General features: G+C 32.0%; 1 protein-coding gene across 3 annotated transcripts in view; it reads left to right on the forward strand.

Annotated features, from left to right (window-relative positions):
* Positions 1–27623, forward strand: part of LOC123682282 (oxysterol-binding protein-related protein 9) — a 77432-nt gene that overhangs the window by 41960 nt on the left and 7849 nt on the right. For 2 of the 3 annotated variants that reach the window (XM_045621177.1, XM_045621927.1), the window contains 6 exons: positions 985–1062; positions 1367–1417; positions 3261–3345; positions 3517–3603; positions 7737–7851; positions 23053–23180. In XM_045621177.1, the coding sequence (XP_045477133.1) occupies positions 985–1062; positions 1367–1417; positions 3261–3345; positions 3517–3603; positions 7737–7851; positions 23053–23180 (544 nt within the window). Of the gene's footprint in view, positions 1–756; positions 927–984; positions 1063–1366; positions 1418–3260; positions 3346–3516; positions 3604–7736; positions 7852–23052; positions 23181–27623 lie in introns of those variants that run through there. The other variant, XM_045622588.1, reaches the window with a different exon arrangement.

Here is a 27623-nt window from a genome sequence, read left to right on the forward strand (position 1 = left end):
CCGAGAAAACAATTCTAAAACAATCATAACCTTTCAAAGAAATTCTTCATCTGACCTGGAATCTGACTACATAATTATTTTCAATTGGTTAGTCCTGGATCTTAACCTGTTTTCTCTTGAAAAACTGCGTTTTACCTTGACAACTCAGTACAGTGATTTAAAAATTAATAGTAGACGTTATTTGTAATAACTATTAAAAGCAAACTTCCGAATGTGTAAAATGTTGATTACATTTGATATCAACTCACGCACACCACACACCCTTTTTACTTAATACGAACACTTATTTTCACGAAAAACATTAAGAAACAACCAAACTAAGCCAAAAACACGATGTAAACAAACGAACTGGATTCCGAGATAAACCTCCGGTGCAGAAGCGGCAATATCGCATTTTAGGGCTCCTTCTGACCTGTTAATTGGCGTATGTCATGGTTAGATATTTAGAAAACGGATGAACACAGAATTATCTGATAATGCATAATATTCTTGTGGAATCGTATAAATATGGATTTTGGATAACTCGATTTATCGATTTTTATAGATGTTCGGATTCTGAACAAGAGAAACGTATGCTTTAAGTATTATGCGAGTACCTTCATTTCACCACAGCTAACTGATCTAACTACTTTTTCATTCATTCATATCTCTGAAATATTTGGAGAATTCTTCCATAAACAAAATTAACCGGCGCATCGGGACCTTGAACCTATTCTGTAAATTCGAAGTCTATAGTACTTATCTTCCGATAGTTATCGTGACAACGGCGGTCAAGCAAAATTGAATTATATTAGAATTCTTCTAAAGTTTGAGTTACTAATAATCGATCAAGATAATCTGAATCTAGCCAAGTTTCTGATGGCTACGTCAATTAAACCGATAAAATAATATTGTATTACGGGTTGAATTTAACCTCTATTTTTTGTGTAATGTTTTCTTTTAGTAAAAAAAAAACATTTTATGATATCATCATATTTGTTTCAGATGCTTGAAGAGAATATCAGCAAAATGAATGATCCTGAGGAAAAATCCAAGTGCCAAACAATTTTAGAACAAGCTAATGTTAGTATCAACATTTTTATAATTTAAATACTCATATTGTAATTCATAATTTCAATAACTATTAAAGATAGAAAGTGTCGTATACTTCCCTCGAGGCATTTAATCAAAGGAGGATATTGGTCTCTAGTGATATTTTTAACTTATGTATATTATAATAATAGTATTATTTTGGTTGAAAATTCAAATGAAAACAGATCAAACATTTTTACGTAAATTTATACACAATATTAATATCGATATTTTATAAAAAAAATTTCAAATAATGTTAAAATTAAAAATATTCGCTAATAATGATTTTTTTCAGGTAATGTTGGATAATGTTAAGCATTCTATAGTATTACTTCAAATAGCAAAGGTAAGTTCTCATTGTGGTATAAGACGCATAAAGGGTGTTTCAAGACTGCCTATAACACGTTTCTGGAGAACAAAGCCTATTTGAAATTTGAAAATTCGGGTTACGATATTCTTCGTGATTCTTTGTTCAGATGAAATATTTCCGAAGCTCTGGCACTTCCAGTTATAATAGAAATTTTAAAAAATTCCAAAAATACTTTTTTTGTTCGTTTTATTTTTTAGATATCATCAAGATAAGAGGTCAATTCTCAATAACTCCTCCCTCAAATTATTGCGTTAGGTCCTAATAGTTTTCGAAATAAAAAAAAACAAAAGAAATCATTTCCATCGTCACTACTATGTGAATTATTTTTATTGCATGTACATTATATGCCTGAACTCGATTCACTTTTTCGAAGTGGAATGACGTAGGTAGATCGTGCATCTCTTGAGTTCGAGAAGTATGAAATATCAACACAGGATTTTTCAAATATTGTGCCAAAGATTGTTAACATAATTTGATCATAACTTTGGAACTTCGAATTGGAACCCTATTCTTTTATTATCGCGTTGGATTTTACGGTAAAAAATAAGGATAATCTTCAAATTAATTCAGTATTTAAGAGTTCGGGGGAGTTCATGAATTTATGTTATAATCAATGATATCCCAAATATTGTGCCAAAAATTGTCAACAAAATTTTTTATTCAAATTGGAACCCTATTCTTTTATTATTGCTTTGAAATGTACTTTACATATGACAGGTGTAGATAGATAGAATTTATTGGTCTTATAATAATAGCAGATGACATAAGACAAGTCAGAATAGGAATGATGTATTCATTATCAAAACTAGAAATATATAATTTTACATCATTAACTATCTTCTTTTTGTAATTTCTAGATGCTTGAATTGTTCCAAAACTTGGATAGTTAGCAACTAACCTACGAAGTATCTTCTCTTTAATCGGAGAGGTAAATGTGGAAATTTCTGATTGTATGTTCGACATGTTCTACCAACAATTATTTCGTTGCATTCAGCTTGAATATGGAATAGATCCAGAATTTCTTTATTTGAATATTCATTTTGTGAAATTATTGTCTACTATCTTAAATAATGAATACACCTTTCATTTGTGAAAACATTGATTATTTTATTTCCTATGCTCATGAAATATTGATCTAACATCCGCAATCTAGAAACGGATTGGATGAAATTGAGCCTAGATATAAAATAAATTCGTAAAATCTCAAAAGATTCTTGAATTAGTGAATTTGGGAGCATAATCATGTTTGAACACCCTATTTTTCTCCGTAAAATCCAATCCAATAAAAAAATAGGGTTCTTATTTTAAAATCGGAAGTTATGATCAAATTTTTTTCACAAATATTTGAAGTATGAATTGTGAAGATATTTCTCAAATTCAAGAGATGCACGATATTCTTACATCATTCAACTTCGAAAACGTGAATCTAGTTAAGACAAAAAAATAATTCACATAATAATGATTATGAAAATGTTCTTTTTTTTAATATTTTGAAAACATATTTGGAATTACGCCACAGTTTCAGGAAAAACTGATTGAGAATGAAAAATGATAATATTCAATAATATTTCATTTCTTCTCTAACCAGAAGTGCCTAAGCTTCGGAAATAATTCAGCTGAATAGGAAATTACGAACAATATCATATGCCGAATTTTCAGATTTCAAATAGACCGCGTTCTCTAGAAACGTGTAATACGCAGACATACTTGAAACACCCAGCATATGAACCTATGATTTTTGGAAATTCAGTTGTAAAGAACTTACCGAATCTTTCTCCTTTTGCTCAATTTATTTATTGTTTTTTATTCTTTCATTTAGAACACCGCCCATCCAGTGAATGGTTTGGGATTATATCAAATAGTACCTGGATCCTCCACACATACAACATCGCCTATGATTGCAGGTAGATTACAATATTTTCATTAGAATCACCTTCGGATATATCCCTATTCTTGATCCTACTCACTCTATCAATAACCTCACACATGCAATAAACTTGTTATGTTATGTTTGTTGAACTTTTCACGAATCTAGCTCGCTTATTTGTATTATAAATTTCATATCTAATTTTCAGAAACAATTGTGCCAGTAGGTCCAATTCAAGGAGTTGAATTAGGATCGGAATGTCGGGAAAATACGAGAAGGCAGAGTAGAAATCTTGGTAAGAATTTTCAATGAATCAGATTTGCAGTGAAGTATTTGCTTGGAAATAGCAAAAGATCATTTATGATTTTCCATCGAATTCCGGGCTCAATTTTTGAAATAATTAATTTGGTGAAAACGCAACCTTATATGTTTCACTGTTTTCAAGCTATAAGGTAAAAATGGAAAATGGAGAAAAATGGAGAGTTCTCATAACTTCCTCATTACTGATGCAATGAACATCCAACAAAAGCATTCTAAAGAAAAATGTTTAGTAGAATTCATTGATGTCATAATTTGTTTTTCATAGCTAATAGTTTCGAAGCAATAATACAAACTGTGTTGTTTCAGATATGAACAATGAAAAGTTTTATTTCGAATGAAATTTTTTTTTTCTCTTTTCAAAAAAATATAACTTAATATGTAATTTTTTTCCATTATAGTCTGTGACCTTCAGATGATTGAAATAATCAGTGGCCACCAAGTTTTCCGGATTTATCATCGTTAGATTTTTCAATATTTTCAAATTGATATACATATGCTGTTCTTAAATGCGACCAAAGGAAAAATCTAACGGTTTTAAATCCGGAGATTTTGGTGGCCACCGAATATTTTAATTATCTGAAGTTCTCAGACTGTAATAGATAGATACTTAGTTGATTTGACGTATGAAACTTTTGATGATTGTTATAATTGATAAGAAATTTATATATCATGTTACATATTTTCAAAAAAAGAAAAAAAACATATTTGATACAGAAATTTTTATGGTTTACATTTAAAAATACACAAGTTTGTGTTATAACTTCAAAATTAATTGAAATAAAAACGCCATTTTCCATTTGTATCTTATAGCTTGAAATCAGTGGAACATATTTGGTTGCGCTTATCACCAAATTAATTATCTCAAAAATTGATCCTGAAAATGGGGCATTCATTTTTTCAAAGGTATTATGAGATCCCCCCACTATAAAACTAATTTGGAACACACGAAACATAAAAATGTTGAAATAAATTATTACCTACTTTTAATATTTTTGTTTTTGTTTTTTTTTCTCGATTCTGATCTAACTTCTAACTGTTCTCTTCAGGCGATTTCCTGAAATAAAAGTATTTTGAATTCCTTTTTTTACATAATTAATAAAGAGATCTACCGATTTTTATTGATTCTAACATTAATGATACTCACTTTCTTACCAAATTTTTCGAGTTTTTATATAATCAATTCGAAAAAAAATTTTAAAGGTGCTTTGACTTCTATTTTTAGACTAGGGTCCCATGCAATTTCAGTTGATTTTATATAATTATATATCATTTTTTCATTGTTTGAACTTGTACAATTCATTCTAAATTTTGATATTCTCTCCATTATAAAAGTGTTCTGCAATTCCGTAGATGAATCAATCAGCTTCAAATATTTCTTATTTGGATACAATTTGCCCGATTGTGTGTCACACCAACACTTATATTTACCGAATGGAAGAGCGGCTTTCTATTGAATAAAGTAAATATGTTATTTTTCCTCTTTCTGGACTCAGGACTATGATTAATAAATATTTGAAATTCGAAATGGAAATGATTCTGTTAACTCAAGATCATATTATGAAAAAAAAAAAATTCCAACTCTGATCTTCATCCCCCAGGTTTATTAATCCTTTCTTTCCTGATGATAGATGATTTTAACCGTTTGGTTTTCACTGAAAACAACCTCCATTCCAAGCTCTTTTCCGAAATACTCTAAAAAAAATATTTCAAATCTAAAATATTCCTGACCTAACTCTATTTCACGCGCGACGTACTCAAAAATACTAATTATTTTGCTGAATTATTTTATTTTTTTATTATTTTTATTTCATTCCTTTATTCTATCTCACCGACTCCCTATCTGATTCTAAATTCTACCTCTTTCGGAGTTGTACCTGGTCATTCCTTTTTTTCTCCAATTCTCAACTCTGTATAACTCGTCTCAGATATTTTCAAATCTTCATTACGGCAGTTTATTACTTCAAGCAAGGATTTATTTATGCTTCAATCTGATCTCTATTTCATATTTTCTAAGGCGTTCAATATACCAAAATGAACATTTCTAGCCTCCCAATAATAGTAAGATAGAAGTTATGTTTTTCTCTGGAACTTGGCCAGCTTCAATATTCTGTCGACACTTGCCCTTGAATATCCAGTTTCCTGTGACAACTTTCTAACACTTCCACATTTTCACCTGTAACCGTACGAGTGCAATTTTTTTATGTTTGCAACTGATCCTGTTACCTAAAATTTATGTACCAACTGAATGATAAACATTTTAATCCTCACAGTAGCCCTAGCACAGTCATTGTTCTAGAAATAAATTTCTCTAATTCTGTGGTTATTCCGTTCATTCTTCCACATCTTGTAGAACAAAATCGTGCGAGAATATATCAGAAACGCACAGTTTTCATGGTTATATTTTTAAAGAAATTAGTTCTGCCAACCAACATTTTTCAATGCAAAAATCACTAAATTATATTTATGGAAATATTTCATTAATTTCAACGAAAATGCAATGAATTAGAGAAAATAATGTATAATACTCGTACAGAAGGCTCATTCTACCACTCGTTCATTCCAAAACTCGCCGTGGCTCGTTTTTGAATTTTGAACTCGTGGAAGAATATCAATGCCTTCTGCACTTGTATTATAAATAACTATTTCAACATTTCATTTCTCTCCTCCATTTTGTAATTTTTATTCAGATCTGATGAAACGCACCTCTAGTAATTCTGCAATACAGAATACTGAAACGAAATTTTCTGAAATCAATAATCTCTTTGCGTATTGTATACACCTGGCAGTGCAGATACTGATGAACATGAAGAGAAAAAAGGCATTTAAACCTTTGAATCACCTTTTTTTGTTTTTGCTTCGTCTTGGAACAAAAGATAATCACGGTTTTATAGCTGCATGCAATCTAATGGTGAGAAATTTGAGAATTTTCACTGATTTATTTTTCAACTACTTCATTAAAAAAAATTTCTTTCAATAGAAATTATTCGATAAATTAGAACATCTCTGTTTCATTTAGTTTTATCGGAACCATAATTCCATAAAAAAACACCCTGTAGCTTTGTGAATGTTCACTTATCAGAACACAAACTGCATACCTTTTCTGATTTATAAACAAATCGAAACATTACACACAATTTCTCGAAAACGGTCGGAAGCGGCTTTTAAGAAGGCAATTTTTTTGTGGAGAAATTGAAATTTGATACTATTAAAATTTGGAATGAGCCCGATTGTAACGTTTGAATTAGTCATCAATGAATTGTCTCATTTCTTCTTTCAAGATTTTTTCAAATTCGAGGGATTCGATAGTATATTGTGCAACAAGTGGGGAAAGTCGAACTTTTCTCGCGAGTGTGGTACTTTGCATAGCAGTTGTAGGAAAATAAATATATTCCAGCCTTTTCGTGCTAACCAATCTCGTATAGGAACAAATTCGGAAAATGTTTCTATCCTACTTACCCATTCTCACAATTTTCATTGAGAACTCACAATTTTCTTTCTGCCTTCAACATTTCAGAAAATATTCAACCTCTCGAAATATTGCGTTCGGATACTTTGCCTCCCGTAACTTTGAATTGCACCCTCGCTGAAAAATTTTCTGAGAGAAATTGTGCGTCTACCATGTGACGATTGTATGGAAAAGATCTTACTTTAATCATAAATATTAATCTGTTAATTTTTTGTTGTATCTGTATATCGGATGATAATTTAACGCGAATTCAATATGGGATGTCTATTGTAGTTTCGACGTTGCCCTTTTTCCACTCTTTTTATCTTGGTGACAGTAACTGATTCTAAAAAGATATAGACATAAAATGTGTATTCATTGAATTTTTGAAGCATTTATCTTAAGAATTTGAAATACAAAGAAACATGTATCCATTAATAATGAAAATAGAAATCAACACAAAGTGTTGTTATTAACTAAATAAATAGAAACTTTATCACTTATCACAAATGGAATATTCATGGCCTATACTACGTAAATGAGCAAATTGAAATTTTATTTCAGAGTATAATTCACAGCTTTCACTTTTGTCGATACATGTTGATTCTTATATTCATGTTGTTACCATATAAAATATAGTAATTTGTCCCTTTTTTTTCTAGCTTCCTCATCGTCTTTAGCTGTGCCGGATATGTCTTATTCAAGCAGCGAGGGAGAAGAGGATTTCTTCGACGCTAACGATTACCCTTCTGGCGTGAGCTCCATATCATCGCCAACGTAAGTACAGTGTTTGATTCATAAGTGATAATAATAATAACGTTTATACGAAAACTTCGAGAATAGCACAGACTTATATATAAATTATATCGATATCGATAAACGTGGACAAAACTGAATGTGTGTTCTTTTCTACCTCACATTCAAAATGGTCGAAACCTGAAACGATCAATCTTCTTCATAAAAACGTAGATATAAGAGATAATACAAGATTTGTAGGAGTGGTATTGGATCAGCATCTATCTTGGTCCGATCATATCGAAATATTACAGCGCAGATTGCATTCTGTACTTTATAATCTACGAGTTTATCTCAGTAAGCTGACTTGAACCTGCTTAAGACGGTATATTTTTCCAACTTCCACTATATTCTATCTTACGATATTATTATTTGGGGAAACAGCTCTGATATCAATAAGCTATTTATCATACAAAAACGCGCATTGCTCCGACTATCTTTTAGAGCCTCGTGTTGTGGGATGTTCAGAGCTCAGGGAATAGTAACAACAATGGGACTTTACATATTGAAATGTCTAGTTTTTCTCCGAAGGATAATCATTGCTTCAAACAGTATGAATAACACTAGACGAATTAATTTCTTTCATCTTCCTAAAAATTCTCTCACTCTGTCTCAGAGCAAAATGTAGAGTATGTATGCCTCAAACTTCATAACAATCTAGCAAGAGATATCCAGTAGATATCTGATATAAAGAAGTACAAAGATGCTATAAGAACTTTTTTGAATTGAACCATACTCGATAACTAAGTATTTCAACTGCGATTTCCAAGTCTGATCGCTCCTTTCGGTCATTTCTCATTTTCATATCTGTATTCAGTTTGACTTGTTTTCTTTTCGAATTGTATTTAGATTGGGAAAATAAATTATATTATTATTATAATATTACTTAGCGTTGAGTTTGTTATGTTCTGCTTGCATTTTCTATGGTTCTGATCACACGATCAACACAAAATCTCAAGTCCATATTCATCTCGGATTTCATCTATCCAAGCTGACCTGAATATTTCAAGTTTTTAGTTATCACCCCTAAATAAAAAAAAAACATCATAACGAAGTGATACAGCGCTCAGTTCGGACAACCAACCCTCGAAAACACTGCTACGAAATGCTGTAACAACGGTTGTATGACGAGACAAGTGCAGTTTTATATTCGAGAAAAACTTGGAACTACAAGATCTAGCCTGTAATGAATTGTTCAATAGTTTTATATAGTATACAAGACGATAAATTTGTATTTTATCTATGAGAGGGTCTTCCAGCGTTTAGGCGCTAATTAATCTCGAGAAGATTATGTTATTTTATCGTAGTGTGCAATACAACATTTTTTCTATAGCAAGACTTCAAATTCAAGTGAAAAAATAAAATTTTAAAGAAAATTTTGATTTTTGGCACAAACATCGCAGCTGTGTTCCTCCGTAACTAGTCACTCCGTCAACAATGTAAAACAAATTTTACAGTGTGGTTTTTTCAGAATTATTTTTGAGTTTTGCGTAGGATGCGAATCAATGTATGATGATGTACCAAAAAAAATTAATATAAAAACAAGAAAACCTGCAATCAGATGTAGAAGATGCAACGTTGGAAGCAGAAAGCGGATTACTCTTTCAACAAATGTAAAACAAATTTTGGTTTTTGCGGAGTTTTTAGTATTTTTGCGTTTTGTGTACAAAACGAATTCGGAAAAGAATTATCACAAGAAGAAGAAAACCTGCCTTCAGATGTAGAACATGCAGGGTTGAAAACAGAAAGTATGTTCTTCCGAATGTCGCCCTTTTTGTTTTTCTTGACCCGTGAAAAACGTACACATTCTCGATGCAAATGTGTACTGCGAGCGCTTTTTGGCATTCGTTAAGATTATTGGACATTCTGAGATATATTCATAAGTTATATTTATTCCTCGATATTATGGAAGACGAAATAGTCCAATTATTATTAATTGATCTTTTGGGTAATTTTGAACAAATAGATCCCATTCAATGATGTGAGTGAGATACAATTCACAGATTACAGATTGTGAATAAAATAATTCCACAAAAGCAGTTGGTACTCGTTGCGTGTGGATATGAAACATATTACGTTATTTGATTAATGTTTTACAGATGATCAATTTGTTCGAATGTTTCGCCTGTCTAAATGTTAGTTAAATACCTTATAAATATCACCTCAAATTACATCGAAGCTGAATAAATTATTACTATTTCGTTTGTCCCAATTAACATGACCATATTTTCATGAGAAATTTATTTGAAAAACATTTCAATAAAAAACAAGTAAATCAACCAAATATAGAACATAAAACATATCTGCTGATAATAAGAATATTTAATAAAGAAAAGGAAATAAGTTCACACAACAATAACATAACATTAATAACACTATACCTAGTTTTGAAATTAATATAGAAATCTTCAAAAAAAACAAATTGAGTATAAATTTATGAATCATCATAATATTAATAATATAATAATTAATAGCAATTCAGCAATTGCTTTCAACGCATTGGCAATTCTTCAATTTGCAGGAGCAGCTCTTTCCACACCTTTTGTTTTCTATTTTTTCGTCATAATTTTTTTTTAATGCTATTTTAGCATCCATTCCGTCTTTAAAACTTGATCCGGCATCAAGAGTCCGATTTATTGTTTTTTTTTTGGAACTTGCTCTGCATTCCTTTGTGATGGTTCTTCTGAAACTTCATTTTCCATTCCTTGTTCCCCCTGTGAATTATCAAAATCGAAGGTCACTTCAGATTCCCAAGTCTCCTTATGGCCCTCAATGGATACCATTTTGACAATATCTACAACATCATCTTCTATTTTCGATAACTCACTTTCCAAAAGAGGGCCTGACCTGTTCCTCTTGCATGCGCATTTTTTTTCGCTGCTAAGTGCTGCAAGTCTACAAATATTCATTATGAAAATACATATCGAATATCGAAATAAAATTGCTCAATATTTCCAAGACCACACAAATAAGTAACATTTCCCCATTGCCTACGTCTCGCAGCAATTCGCATTATGTCATAAAAATTTTCATCAAGGTTTTTTATATTCGCTACACATCTGAAAAAGAAATCGAGACAGAAACAGATAAAACGCGTTTTGACATAAGAAATCTCGTTATGTTTGTGAGTTAGCCATGAGTTTATCTATAGTGACTTAATTGAGTCACTGTGAGTTAATCCATATATCAATTCGATTTCAATATAAATGACAACAAGAGTACCTACCGTATTGATCTGGCCTAGACGCACTTTTGCTTACTGCTGTCTTTGATTCCGCTTCGGCACTAGGGTATTTTCGAGATCCATATTTATACATCTATAATTCATTAATCATTTTATGAAATTTAATAGAATATTTCGAAATATATTCCTGAAATATGGTTTATGAATGATAAGAACTATGTAATGGGATCGGGACACCTGCGACGCCTCTTAACACTCAGCGCCACTGGATCCTGGCCATCTTGCCCCTGAAAGCGGCGCAGCCCTGTGTATAACTTGGAATGGGAACCAGCGTTGGCCGGAGTCAGCTTTTTCAAATGGAGGGCATAAAAGTTTACAAAAACAATAATAGTCTTTGAAATTAGTAGTTAGTTCTGAAATATTTAATATGCCAAGCTTCCTCAATCTTCTCAGAAATAGTAGCGTCAGCTGTGAATTTAGCGGTACCGAATAACAAAAGCAGATTGACAGAGAAGCACATGAAGCAGAGAGTGCTTCTGATGTACCTACCGGATTGATGTTGGTTTCAATCAAATATAAATATCAATTTTTTTGTCTTTATAATAATAATAGTTATTCGGGTGGAAAAAAAAATTTCAAAGAAAATCTTAATTTTTGCTACAAAAATTCGCAACTGTGTTGCACGATCACTTTAAGCCTACCCTTATCTATGAGGTGGAGGAACGGAGGACAGCACCTACCATCGGTGGAGGTGGAGGTTAAACATCAGTGGCTTTGGAGGAGATGGTACTGGCAACATTGGTGGTCAACAAATGTAAAACAAATTTTATATTATGGTTTTTGCGGGGTGTTCAGTATTTTTTCGTTTTGTGTACTAATACGAAATTTACGGAAAAAAATTTAGCACAAGAAGATAAAAACCTGCCATCAGGTGTAGAAAATGCAGAGTTGGAAACTGAAAGTTTTGTTTTCCAAAAATCTAGGATGATCTATGAAAAGGAATAAAAAAAGTTAAAACATTTTATCAACCCTTGCACGCACGAGAGCATGTCATTGACTATTACTTCTACATATATCGATACATGACTATAGTGTAAGCAAATATCGATACAATACTAGCTTTCTTTCGAACTAATCTAAAAATTCAAATAAATCTGGGATTTTTTCATCTCATCTAATCCAAACTAATCTAACTCAGCTACCCCGCAAGCTAGGTTTGTATAAGAAAAATAAGTTGTTAGAATAAAAGTGGGAAACTAATGTCAAACTACAGAAAACGAAAAACGGTGACATACAGGGTGATTCTCCGCGATGGCTTATTAGATATTTATGGAAAACTAATAATGATTTTGGGCTAAAAATATGCATGTTGGGATTTGAGACAATGATCTTTCTCCCTAAAATATTTTCATATCTGTACAACTTCCAGTTATACCGGAAACAGACTACTACTTCCTTATTTCAAATGGCACGCCCAGTATATTATTGCATCATTAGATAGCTTCTTTGATGACAATTTCAGCAATATACCATACCTTGGGTAAACACTAAACCGTTCTCGATTTAATGGATTCTTATGAGAAAAATGGTGACGGAGACTCACAATTTTTTGATTATTTCTGCAGAAATCCTTTTTTTTTTCGAAAAAACCTTTTTTATTTTCGTTTTGAGTTAGATTAGGATAAGATGAGATGAATTAATCCCAGATTAATTTGAAATTTTAGATTAGTTCAAAAGAAAGCTTATATAAACTAATAGGCCATCGCGGTGAATCAGCCTGTATAAGTTCAGCTTAATTAGATGACTCAACTGGGTATGAAAGAATTTTAAAAATATATACACATCGGACAAAATCTGAACGAAGTTTGTAATGAATTTTCTCTCAAACCCTTGAACCGATTTAAGAAATTATTTCTTTGCATTGTAGCTTGGTTCTTCAGCCAACAGTTCAGATACCGTCTTCAGTTCTTTTTTTATTATACAGGGTGTACACTTTTAAAACGGCCTAACTTCAAGGGGAGATCATACAAGTGATTTGCAACAAAAAATGTCATATAACACATGGTCGAAATGTTGGTGGTTATTCTTCAAATTAACATTTATTCTTGATTTCACGGAATTTATCACTTTTCTCCATAAAACCAATTATATCTTAACTTTCCAGCATCCTCATCGAATTTGATCATATATTCCGAAAGACCATTGAATTTTCCTTAACATGAGCAGTCATGAGTGGCAAAATATTTTTACTGACGAGTATGGTGAAGTGGTGAATATAAATATTCTGAAGAGAGCGAAATAAATCGTATATTTCCAATCGTTTTATGAATGAAAAACTATAAACGAGAATATGTTTTCTTTGCACTAAAAACTTCGCCATTTTGCAGACTCTAGAATGACATATCAAGTTTTCTGCTAGCTACTTTCCTTTGCTCTATTTCGGAGCTGCTTATGATTAGATATAAAAATAATTCACATGGAAATACTTATTTCAATTAATTCAATATAATGTTTCATAAATAAATGAATTAAATAATATTTTAGATGACAATTTTGTTGCAAATCACTTGTATAATCTCCCTTTGAAGTTAGGCCGTTTTAAAAGTGTACACCCTGTATACAAAGGTATAAATTATTATCAAGAATTCGTGGGTTAATATCGGAAGTTCCATTCATAGTTTGCTTCCAACACTTGGTCTTCTATATTCTACCCGGATAGTACTATATTGTATCAAAACTGCAGACATTTTCACGGATTCGTTTGCCTGTGAGATGCTATCATCAATTTCGAGACATTCTGAGGAAAATGTCTTGGCACCCCATTGTCAGATTATCGAGATTTGTGAGAAACAAATCACATATCATATGTAAATGACATCAATAGCGATCACAATTGTTATCCCTGAGGATATATGATTATGATTTTCCCATTTTCCCCCATTACAGCTCGCGATGCCTGGTTATGTACATTTCGGCTAACATATTTGATATTATTGGACATCAGATATATGGGGATTCAGTTATTATGGTCTCTCTTAAAAAAATCTCACAATATGTCGTTTCTCGGTCATGTGAATTATTCTGGAGTCATCTTGTGGCATGAAAAGATGTATGGAAGATCTTGGATTTTGTATCTCATTTCATAAACAATGTGGAGCAGTGTATAAAAAATCATCGATGACGGTGCCTAATATAACCAAGGAAGATCATTTCTAAGTCGGGTTCTGGCCGCCGAACATCCCAACCAGAAATGAGAGCTCCCCGATTGATGAGCAAAAACCCCGAAAATTGCAAAAAATCCATTTTCAAAGCTCCATATCTCGAAAACTGTCCATTTTTGAGCTTTGTGGCTAGGGACTTTTCTGATCAGTTCATCAAGAACTACAACATATCAAAAATTCAGCCAAATTCACGGAAAGCCATTTCCCATACTAAACGTGCGGGGTATAACAAATAAAATCGCTTTTTTTCTTCCTTTTAAAAAATATATGATAATATATGAATTTTCTATCAAACCATAAAAATCATCAAAGTTTCAGTTTCACGCATCAAATGGACCAAGTGCCTATTTATGATAATCTGTGAACTTCATATTATTAAAATATTCGGTGGCCGCCAAGAACTCCGGATTGAATACCTTAAGATTTTTTCTAACAGTTCCACATTTTCAAATTGATAAATGTTGTTCTGTAAATGTGAACAAAGGAAAAAATCTTACTGTGTTTAATCTGGATATCTTGACGGCCACTGAATTCAATTATCTGAATATCTGGATTAATTATATTGATAGGCACGTGTGCAAATCTAACTTTTTTTGATTTTTATAGTTTGTTGAAAAATTTATGTATCGTATTATATATTTTTGAAAAGGGAGGAAAAAAGCGATTTTATTTCATTTGAAATTTTTTTATGGTTACATCTAAAAAAAACACAAGTTTGTATTAGGTATATCTTCAACACTTATTGCAATGAAAAACAAATAATTACACCAATGGATTCTAATGAAACAAGTGCTTGAACAATTTTTTTTCACATTTATAGAACCAACAATAAAGGAGTTATGAGAGCTTTTCATTTCACGATATTTTCCAATTTTTTCCTATAGCTTGAACAGTTTAATTTATGAGGTTGCTGCTCTAAAATCGAGCCCCAAAATGTACCATTAATTTTTTCTAGCGAAAAAGGATTCTGAGATCTCCTCACTAGACAAGAATTTGGGACACCCGTTATATAAACATTTGAATAAATGAACCTATTGACATTTTTTTAAAATAACATTGTCTTTCGGACAACCTGTAGAGGGATTTGTAGATTTGCAGAAGAGTTAAATACTTTTCGGGAATTCGATAAAAAATAAATCGTACAATTATTTCCAACGATTTTCAAGATATAACCTCTAATTTAAACCATTACATATATCCATAAAATTTGTGGAAAAAAGTCAAAAAGTATGACAGATAAAGAATGATAAGTGGGGTATTTCAAAATCAGAATCTTATGGAGATTATGGGTATGTTATAAAAATTGGATGTTCTCATTAAAAAAAAACACAGAGTGGTGTCGTGTTTCACCGTTTTCGGACCAGCATGTATATAGTGGAACATAATTTAAGCTTAAGCGCTGATTGCTGTCGACTCCGTCAAAATTTGAATCATTCTACTAGCCCAACATTTTTCAAGAATTATCGAGCACTATTGACTCACCCTGTAGATCGATAGTTTTCTGTTCCTTTCCCATCCCTATCGCGAGGATTGTCATCGAATCGCGAGGCAGGACTTGCGTAAAACGAACATGCTTTCGCTTCTCTTCTAACCAAAGTATGGACACTCGTCCTTTCGACACATCAAGACAATAACACACTCTCCAGTTGAAAATTAACTCTGTTTTCCGACGATCAATGGACCCTGAATACTGCAGACTTAATATTGATTCACACATCCCTCCGTCCGACGGCGAAAGGAGTACAAATTCACTAGAGACGATGGCTTTTCGTCATATTCCAAGTTTTTCGTTATCCCTGCCTCCGGATTGTGTGATCCCCTGTTACTTTCAAGTGTAATTCTAGTTTTTTACTCATTTTTCTCGAAATCGAAGTGCTACTTTTAGATAACATTTACTCGTAGAACGACAATATGTTCAGATTGTTCAATTCTAGATTGAATTTTAGAAGGAGGAGTCGTAGGTGAGTCTTTTGCTTCACTTTTTTCATTTTATCTTTGATTGGGTTGAACTGTAAGACGTATATTCTGAATAAAGAATTCATCGGAATGAAAGTTAATCTAACCTTAATTTCTAAAAGAAAAACTACCTGAATCCGCATGCTCTGCTTCGAATTGAAATTATCACGATTCGTTATTCATTATCGTCATTCTTCACATACAAAAAATAGTTCATTTGTTGATACCATTGTTCTTTAGCGGTCGTTCTCAGAATAGATCGCTTTATTTATCATTTAGTCATGATGTCTAAAATTCTCGTATTTTGAGCCGGAAATTGTCTCAAATGATAAGGTTCGTCACTGATGACCAATTCGTTTTCAGAATCGAATCTGCCCCCCTATAAACACGATATGTCTCGAACGGAAAGCCTCAGAAATTTCATGAAGAAAATAACCCAAGATTTCCGTGACAACAGATCCGATCGGTTGAAATTTGCGTGTTTATATAGTCTACGACTTCGCCCGTGTGAAAAAAATTTTTAAAATGATGATAACTTTTTTACTTCCTTCCAATTTCTATGAAACAAAGCTAAATGTTGCGCCAAGCTGATTCCAGTGTAACTCATAAATAATGCTGTAGTTTCGGATAACAGATAAAAATTCAAAAAGATAGTCCCAGGTTCGAGTGCCTATAAGACGTTTCTGAAGAACTGGTCCTATTTGAATTCTGAAAATTGAGATTATGATATTATTGGATATTCTCTATAAAGCTAAAATATTTTGGTGACCTATAATTTCCGGCTATACAGAGAATGAAAATACTTTTTTTTTCAAACGTACCATAATAACGTCATTTCTCGACTGACAGGATCATCGAAAAGTTCTACTTTTCCTCCGCCGGAGGGAAAAATACTTTTCCCTCCGGCGGAGGGAAAAGTGGTTGCTACGGAAACGATTAATTAGTTACCATGGACAAGAATAAATAATTCTGATTTAAACGTCATTATTGGAACGAACGAGTGTTAGAATAAGCCTTCTGTACTAGAATTATACATTATTTTCTCTAATTCACTGCATTCTTATCGAATTTAATGGAATATTTTCAATAAATATCATTTACTGATTTTTGCATTGAAAAATGTTGGTTGGCAGAACAGATGTCTGTATCACAAACTCAAAATTCAATAAGTGTTGAAGACGCAATTATCAATGAATACATTTGAATATCTGATTTTGGAATGAACTAGATTCCCCCAGAAATAAAAGCATTGCGATAGATGCACGAAATAGAATAATTCCCCAGAAGTCAAAAAAATATTGGGAGAACGAATATACAAAATTCAACTAATGGACCACGAAAAATCATCCTATTTATAATAGAAAACGTTGTTATCGCATATTTTGAATGTTTAAGCAAAATTCATGAAAGTTCAGCTTTATGGGAAAAAAAAACCTATTCGATGTAATGTTGTATACTCAACCTGTAACGTTATATTGATTTCGACAAATCATTCAAAATGACAAGCTTTATTGTAAAGAAAATGTATTCCAAAAAAATCTAAGGTTTTAGAATTTGAAGACATTGAACATTTTTTGAATTTGTTGATGTCAAGTTATGTATATTATCTTCGATGTTATCTGACATTTCATAATTTTGGAACAAAATTGATAATATTATCAGATATTCTAGTGCATGCAGAAGAATCGAGATGAGCAGCATGATTATAAATAATCAATCATCTGCCTCTCACCTGGCAAATAAGGTTATTTCTGAAATCTTGGCTAGCTATATTCCTGCATCGAGTAGTCAAAATTTGAACGTTCCCATTATACAATTTGCAAAGGTACTACAAACGTAACCACTACATACCTGGACTATAATTCCATGTAGGGATGCATTATGCATTCTAATGTAACAATCAAAGTTTTCAATAATTGTACTTTCAATGATATGGACTGAGAGTTCATTCAATCTTCAAATTATTATAGAATGAATAGAATATATCAAAACAAATCTTATTTATTTTCATAAAATCACATATTAGCACAATTGCAGTAATTCTTCTTTAGTAATCAGAAATATGAGTGCATTAATATTGTTGATGAGAATAATAATTCTCTCAATCATTTTTTCTGAACACTAATGATATTTATGCTAAAATTTTTAGGTTAGTCATATTACAATATATTTCATCAATGCCTTTCCATAACTTATCCGTAAAGAAAACATTGTAAACAATATTCTCCATCGAAAATATTTCTAGTTATTTCAATCCTTTTGGTTATCCAATGCAGTTATTAAATATATAAATAAGTATGTGTGGATTGTACATATTAGTATTTTCGATTTTCTTCACCCTGGAGAGTTCAGCAATTCTGCAAAATAAATGTAAATAGTAGTCATACGAGATGTAATAATTTTGCTTGATTCTACCTTCCATTTTATGAAACAACTTCTTCTATACTATTAGATAAGTTCGAGATAACATAGGATCTACTTGATATAGGTATTTCTATTTAGGCAAGTTCCAGGAATTTCGATATTACTATAGGTGTAGAGTAGATATTGTATTTGTTATTGTTCACGACTTGACTTCTGAGCAGAAATGAAAATAAACGATGAAGTGACAGATAAATCCGTGACGGCTGACGGAGAGTCAGGAGTACCAACATATGATAATAAAATATAACCATGACAGCTGTGCAAATCTGATATATTCTCGTACGATTTTGTTCAGAATTTGATTGTATGAATTACAAAACGTTTGAAAAAAAAAATAGCATATTTCATTCGGAGTTGAAGTGACTTTTCATGGCTCGCTTAAATTGCCCGCCTCACTCCGTTCGGCGGGCAAACATAAGCTCGCCATGAAAAGTGACACTTCTCCTTGTGAAATAATATACTATTCTTCCTGTTTCCACTTTGTTTTTCACTATTTTACCAAATAATTTTCAAAATGTCAATAAAAAGTCCAAACGTAAATCATCTCCACATTTTCTTAGTAAAAAAATGTGAAAATGTTGAACAATATTTGAGTTCAAGAAATATCATTCCAGACTGTTTGAAATATTGTGTCGAAAATTCGAACATAACTTTGTTTTCAAATTAAAACCCTATTTTTAATAATTGCATTTGAGCCTGCGTCTAAGATAATGAAAGTATTCGTTGTCTATTGGGAGGATATCAAAACCCCTTTGAGCTAGCAAAAAATGAATGAAACATTTTCTATCTCGATTTTCGGAATTGATTTGGTAAAAACCGCAATCTCATAAATTCAATTGTTTTCAAGTTATAAGAAAAAATTGGAAAATGGCGTGAAATGAAAAGTTCTCATAACTTCTTCATCATTGGTGCTATCAACATGAAACAAAAACATCCTACAGGCACTTTTTGAGTAGAATGGTGTTTGTTTTTTATTGCGATTAGTTATAATACAAACTTTTCAATGTAAACCATATTTATTTCTATAACAAATGAAATGGATTAATTTATCCCTTTTCGAAAATATGTAACATATAAATTTCTTATCAAAATATAAAAATCACCAAAAGATTCAGTTTCAAATCAACCAAGTTCCTATCTATGTTACTCTGTGATCTTCAGATAAGTAAAATATTCGGTAGCCTCCAAGGTCTCCGGATTCAACACCGTTAGATTTCCTCAATATTTCAATATTTTCAAATTGATAAATGTGAGCAAAGGGAAAAATCTAACGGAGTTAAATCCGAAGACCTTGGTGGCCACCGAATATTTCAATTATCTGAAGATCATAGATTATAAAAGATAAACACGCATGGGCGCCCGCAGGGGGGGCCATGGCCCCCCCTAAAATTTTGATTGCCTCATTTTTCAGCACAACACCCTCAATATTACTTTCTCAATCCAAAGGGCATGGAAAAAAGGAAAGTAATGGATTCTCAACATTTTTCCGGTTCTCAATGACAATCATGGACGCCTTATCGTTTTTCAATAATTTTCATTTTGCCCCCCTTGAGAAAAATTTCTGCGGGCGCCCATGTAAGCACGTAGTCCATTTTTCGTGTGAAACTGAAACTTTTGATTATATGAATTTATGAGGGTCCTTTTCTACCAGATTAATTCTCTCAAAAATCGAGACCGAAAATGTTTCTAGCTCAAAGGAATTCTGAGATCCCTTCACTAGACATCCTGGGACACCCAATACCTATTCTAAAATGATTATGCTTCTTATATCAAAAATTTTAAGTTATTTGAGATTTTCTTGATTTATATTGTGCGTAGAGTATTCTTTTTTTTTAGAAATGGGTAAATACACTTAAATTTCTTCCTCTCCTTCATCAACAACATTTTTTACCAATTCGATGGCAAACATGAAAAAATAGGACTCTAATTTGAAAAACAAAACTTATAGTAGAATTTTTTTCACAATTTTCGTCACTCTGATGATATGGTTTTAATTCTTGAGTTGCACACCCTCTACGTCGAAAATTTAAAGACAGTTCACTTCAGGATTTTGAGAATGAGTCTAATGAACAAACAAAATACCGACTATGCATATTTCCGTTTTTTATCGATATTTTTAATATTATTTGGAATAATGCAATTCGGAACATATGTATAGTATATCACAAAAGAAATTTCGAATTAAGTGTCTCCTGCCAAACTTATCCAGTGGCGTAGATATAGGGGTGCGATGATCCTTTTCTTATTAAAAATCTAAACCTCTTGTCTTTTTTCGGAAAAATTGATCAACAGATTTTCATTAAATAAAGGTCCCTTGAATCATTCTCATAGATTGTACCATTTTCGAGATAATCGAGAACTGCCCACAAAATCTACAAAAATTATATTTTCAAATTTTTCCATCAGTAATAAATGAAATTAGAAAAATTGACGTAGTGTATTACAACGCTTTCGGGCGGCATTTGATTGAACATTTCTGAAAGACACTTAATAAATACAGAATTTATGTGGATATTTTTTATTATTTAAGTGTCTTATAAATTTTCTTTCTGAAATGTTCGATTAACTGCCATCTGAAAGCGATATAATAAACTCCGCCAATTTTTGTGCTTTCATTCATCACTAATAGAAAAATTAATTTCTGTAGATTTTTGTGGATAGTATCTATCTATGAAAAAAATTCAAGAGACCTTTTTTTAATGAAGCTCTGTTGATTGCAGAAATTAAACAATTTTTTCGAAAGAATGTAATTTTCGAGAAGAAGATAATTGCATTCATCCAATGAAACATTCCATTATCAAGATTTCAACGAAAATTAAAACAATGAATGTAATAACACAAGAGTTATAAGTAAAAAAGGAGGCTATGTTTAAAGAATTTTTGTCAAGAAAAGAGTTGTTCTATCCGACGCCAAAGTTATTGCACTAAAATCTGGACCAAATCATGAAAGATAAACATTGAGGATTGAAATTTGTCTATTTTCGAATTATAAATCTGTCTGTTGAATTTTTAAATCAAAGCTATGCAAGAAAATTCCATCGTTCTTCTATCTTTTTGCCTGTTCCAATTTTTTCAACCTTACCTGAAAGGAAAAAATCGAAACATATCAGTTCGTTCTCTGATATTTATCTCCTTTGTCTTGGAAAAAAATGGATTATTTTTGCGGTGTGAAAGCTACATATGTAGCTGAAATTTTGATAACTCACTTTATCGAAGAATTTCATCTATACGCCAAAAATTTCTGTGAACTCCGATCTGACTTGATAGATTCTTAATAATCGAAATTTTACGAAGAAAGAAATGTATCTTTCAATGATATACAGGGTGGCCATTTGAAAACGAAACAGACGAGATTACAGACGAAATAAAGTTTTTCGATAGAAATGCTCGGACAGGTCGATTTCTGTTTCGAGGGGGACAACTTAAGATGTAGGTTACGGACGCATAGCGCTTCAACCCTTGCTGCTACAACCCTCACCCCCAAATTTTGAATAGGAAAGATGGATACCTCATTTGAAAGGTATTTTTATACTGATTTCAGCACAGTAATTGTTTTTTCATTTTATGCATTATTCATTCGGAAATTATCGGGTATAATTTTGAACAGAGATATTATAACGGAACTAGAATCTACCCTGAACATTTCAAGTTTCTATTGGTCTTTTCGTTCGAAAGTTATCGTGTAAACGACAGAATCGAATTCTTCATTTTTACGTTCGAGATCATTTCTTGGTCAAAATTCGAAAATTACAGGCATTTTGACGAAATGACATATTCGGGAAACGACCTTTAAAAGATGGAATGAGGAAATTTTAAACGTTCGTATCTCAGAGAAATAAACATATGTTTATTACTCTATGGTTCGTATAGAATCGCAATATTCTATATTCTATCTGTGACTGAAAACTACAGAATAATATCCATAATTTCATCTTTTTTTTTATTATACCCTTATTTCTCATCGAGATAGAGTAATGGGAATAAAAGTTTTTTATATTTTCTGAAACACGCAACATTTATGAGTAACCCAATAGTAACCATTGATTTGTATGAAATAATGATTGCTATATTTTCAGCTGTATATAGATATTTGAAATTTGCGCTCTATGTTTTTTCTTTGCTGTCATTGTATCAAAATTCCCATTTGTAAAATTGAGAAGTTTAAAATACAATTTCTCATCATTTTCCATAAATAAGCTTCATCTTCATGAACATGTATTTTTTCGAATCTTTTCCCTACATACCCATAGTGCCTCTTTATGAACCCAAATCTACACATTCTTCTCATCATAAAATTACGTCTAAGAATTCCCGTAGAAAATTTGTTGTTTTGAAGTGGTAATATCGCAACCTATTCACACTGTGTTGAACGATTTTGAAGGTTTTTTTTCATTTCAGCGGACTGAAATCATTCGATAATGATGGTGATGATGCAACAAATTCTGCACAGATAAGGCAGCAAATTCCGAATCTTGTCAGGAATGTTTCTGGTAAACCAGATGATATTGAACAAATAGATGATGACAGTAAGTACATATTATTCATCAAAATAATTTTTCTCTTTGGTCTCCTTCAATCAACTTCTTGTTATTCAATCTAAACTCCCGCCAAGTTAAGTGTAGTTTGTGGATTTAAAATTCCTATTCGCATGATTTTTTTAATTTAAAAATGATTTAGATATTATTGTTTTTCTTATGCACTATTCTCACTTCCAAAACATTTTATTACTGATTTTTTCCATAAACGCTGGTTGAAAACATAGAACATATAGAGATTAATTTGAAGTTTTGGTTTTCGGCAGTTTCAATAATTATCATCTTTTTATACTATGTAAATCTTTCATTGAATATACTTTGACACCACTGAATATGTAATGCATGCATTCATGAGCTGTCCAACTGCAAAAATATTTCGGGTTTCAGTCGATAACATAATCTGTTCATAATTTCCATCAACACAACTACTCTAGAAATTATCATTTCTGTTGGATATTTTTTATTGCAGAGTCTCTAACGCTATGCAGTCATTATCAGAATATAAGCTGAAAACGTATTCTTTGGCTTTTCTTACGTTTTTAATCTAGTACTTGAGTTAGAGCCGAAAACTTCTTCTGGATGTCTTTTGTATGTGAACGATTTTTCATATTGGTAACTTATGTCTAATATTTTTTCGGACATAACAGCATTTTGGTGAATGATTCGAAAGTAGATAGAAAACTTTTTCATTCCCGAATTCTCTGTCAACTATATGTAGTAATTAAAAAAATGATTAAATTGTACAGCAAGCTATAACGTATATAACTACATCAAATGAATAATGTATCAGGTATAAAGTCACTTAAAAGATATTATCAAGTTCTTTATTAAACTTAGCCTAGCTTTCGGTCATTTACATGGCCATCTTCAGGGCAAATTAATCTGAACCTAACAATGAAAAATTAGTCAGAACCATAAGAATGAGAGTCACCTTTTAATAAAACTTCCTGGTCATACAATTAAAATCTCAAAAAATCACATCACATCATTTTTTGAGATTTTAATTGTTTGACCAGGAAGTTTTATTAAAAGGTGACTCTCATTGTTATGGTTCTGCCTAACTTTTCATTGTTAGGTTCAGATTAATTTGCCCTGAAGATGGCCATGTAAATGACCGAAAGCTAGGCTAAGTTTAATAAAGAACTTGATAAGATCTTTTAAGTGACTTTATACATGATGCATTATTCATTTGATCTTGTTACAAAGTCGATAATTCTTTTCTTGCAATATATAACTACATATTATACAGAATTTCGATGTAGGTAAATCAAACCCAAAGTGATTCTAAAGGTCGAAATATGTACTTAAAAACTTATTTCTTGATATGGGTACTGCCAGGCATAACATTCGGGTCATTCAAAAATTTGCATTCATTTTATAAATCTTAGGTATTTCGTGTTATTGTTGTTGTTACTTAGTTTATTAACTTTATACTATAATTTTGTTTTAATTTTTTCAATGTTTTTTTTTATTTTTGTGTCCAACTCAGGGACATAAAATTGTAGAAACTTCAGTGGAGAATATTATCTCCTCCAGTAATGATAGCAGCTGACAAATGTCTAGGCATGCTGGATCAGATTTTAGATGATAAAGTGCGGAATATTGACTTCATTTCCTAGTCTCATCCCAAACATGTTCTATCGATAGCTTAATTCTGAACCCCGACTCTAACGGAGAGCGACGGAAGTTAAAAAAAAAACAAAGAATAGGACTGGCAAAAGTCTAGCTATGATTGTATTCTGTACGACTTCAAGTTCTGCATATCTGCGGCGTATCCCACAAGCCATGCATGCGTAAGTCGTGACCGAACGAATAGTGGACTTGTAGAAAACAAACTTGTTGGAAAGAGATATTTTACTACTTTTGCCAAGTCGCATTTGACGCCGCTGCACTGATCCAACCATATTATCTTCGTTTCTTTCGTTATTGCCTTTGATATTTTCAGAAAGGCCGCTTCCGTTACTTTCCAACCTTCGAGATAGGATATAGGGAAGAAATAACAAATAAAACGGCTGATACTTGGAAATAATTGATGAAAAGAAAAATAAGTACAATATTTAGTACAATTCCCAATAGAGTAATAATATTATACATATATATATTTTTTTTTTTGCTTCACACTTTCGTGGGGTTATTTCCCAGTTTACCCGGGCCAGTAGGCCAAGGGTAAGCTGTGCTACAGGAATTGTTAGTAGGGATATATGATTTGCCGGATTATGCCCACTGTTCCCAGTATTACGGCTTTTTGCATCCACGTTAAGGTGTTTGATGGCAGCTTCAGTTCTTCGATGTGTGCAGCAGTCTTCCGGTGAAATATTTTTTGCGAAACGGGGAACAATTTCCTCGACAAAATTATCAACTTTACTTGAATTCACATCTTCTTCTTCACTTTCATCAGAAAGAAAATCCATAAACATCCTCACTGCCGATATTATTATTGGTAATTCTTGGCCTTATGAAGGTGTTCATATTCAGTTTATTCACAAAACTTTATATTTTTTAAAACAATAAAATATTGTCCCATCATTACCCTGAAATTCCTTGAGTCATCTGATTCTGACAATATTAATGTCAAGTGAAGAAACATTGATATTCTTCTTTTTCTTTTCACAGAACGCATTCAAAATTTCTTCGATATCATCTCCGTCATCTTTCGGCAAAACACGCACGCACCTCTTGCACCGTGGTTACGTGACCTATCAACCGTTTACACCTTACACTGCACGCTCCGCACCGGTGTGGATTTGCCGAACGCAGTAATTATAGACCATAAAGTTTGCTGTTCATAGTCACGATATCCGACGATACGATGATCCGAAATTGCCACTATTGGTTAATTATTTCAAATGAATGATGGCTAGAAATAATCCAACAATTGGTTGGATTATTTCTAGCCATCATTCATTTGAAATAATTAACCAATAGTGGCATGCTTTTTCGGATCATCTTATCGTCGGATGTCGTGACTGTGAACAGGAAGTCCTAATGAGGTTTTTTCCCTATTAATAAAACTTGATATCATTCACCTTTCGTTATAATCGACAAAGTTATTGGTATATTTTTATATTCCTACCATCTTAGTAAAAAGCAACCGGCAAAAAAAAGCTTTTTCTCTAAGAAAGTAGCATTTCCTGGCCTAGTCCGGAAAGTACGTACTTCCCGGACTAGGCCGGAAAAGAGAAATAGAATCCATAGCAACCGAGATAACGGCTGACAGTTCATATGAAATTAGTTGTCACAAATTTGCATGTTTTTTGATCGCAATCGCAATAAAATATGGAAAGCAGCGATAGTGCTTACGCTCGTCCTGGAATTTTGTCTATTCGTCCAAAAAAAAAAACCTATTTTCCGGACTTGTTACGTAAATTACTGTTCTTACATGTTTTGCAAATATCTAATTTTCTATAGGTTTTCGCTATTTTTTTGACAGTATCAATATTGTAGAAGATAAAATTCCTACAATTTTTATATCGAAAGTTTTTCTAAACTTCTAATCATTTTCGAGATAGAGCATCATTTAATGTCGAGTCGTCCCAAGTTTGTTAATGATTAATAAATCCATCATAGGTTGGTTGTGCTGTTCTTCATACTTCTATATATGTAGAGGCTAAGAGGACTAGGGAAATGAAATTCCGTTAAGAAATGGCGACGTTTCTAACTTTATTTGTGTTTTTTTTTTCAAGGCTTGAAATAGAACATACACTGAAAGCAACTCATTGAGTGAAATATCAATTATTACAGAAAACAGCGTCATGGAAAGTCAAAATGGAAATCAAGATACAAAGCAAAATTATGAAAGATAACAAAGCACACCACAGGAGGCAACAACATTAAACTCCTTATAAGATATCTTTACAATGTATTTTATTCTTACAAAACACATAGCTATTCCTATTTACAAAACACCTATCTATTCATGAAGTAAACCCTTCATATATTTCAGAAGTATACACTACATTGTCAATGGTTCCAAACACCAAATGGGTATTTTTCAATTTATTAATAATTTCAAGAATTGTTTTACAATCTAGTAAGTGTATTTATATTCTTTTTTCAACTTCGAGAACCACAATATTCCCAACAACACCGTCTGAAACACATCGAGTGTCATATGTCGATCAAAAAAGTCATAAAAAAGGGGTACGTTCCAGAAATCCGATTAACAACGAAACATCCGTTTATATTTATCAATGATGTTGTGATATATTGAACTTAAATTCAATAAACTGAAAACAATGCTGTAATGAGTTCATTACAGCACTGTTTTTAGTACTGTAATGAATTCATTGCAATACTGAATTAGAGAAAAATATTATTGTGTCGACTGTACAATCTTCGGTTATGGGTGAATTTATTTCGGTTCGCTACACTGCTCTATTTCGCAGTCCGAACACAGAAAGAAAAAAAAACTGATAATTCTATATGCTTCAATGT

The sequence above is a fragment of the Harmonia axyridis genome, chromosome 1, assembly GCF_914767665.1.
Source record: "Harmonia axyridis chromosome 1, icHarAxyr1.1, whole genome shotgun sequence".
Lineage (NCBI taxonomy): Eukaryota > Metazoa > Arthropoda > Insecta > Coleoptera > Coccinellidae > Harmonia > Harmonia axyridis.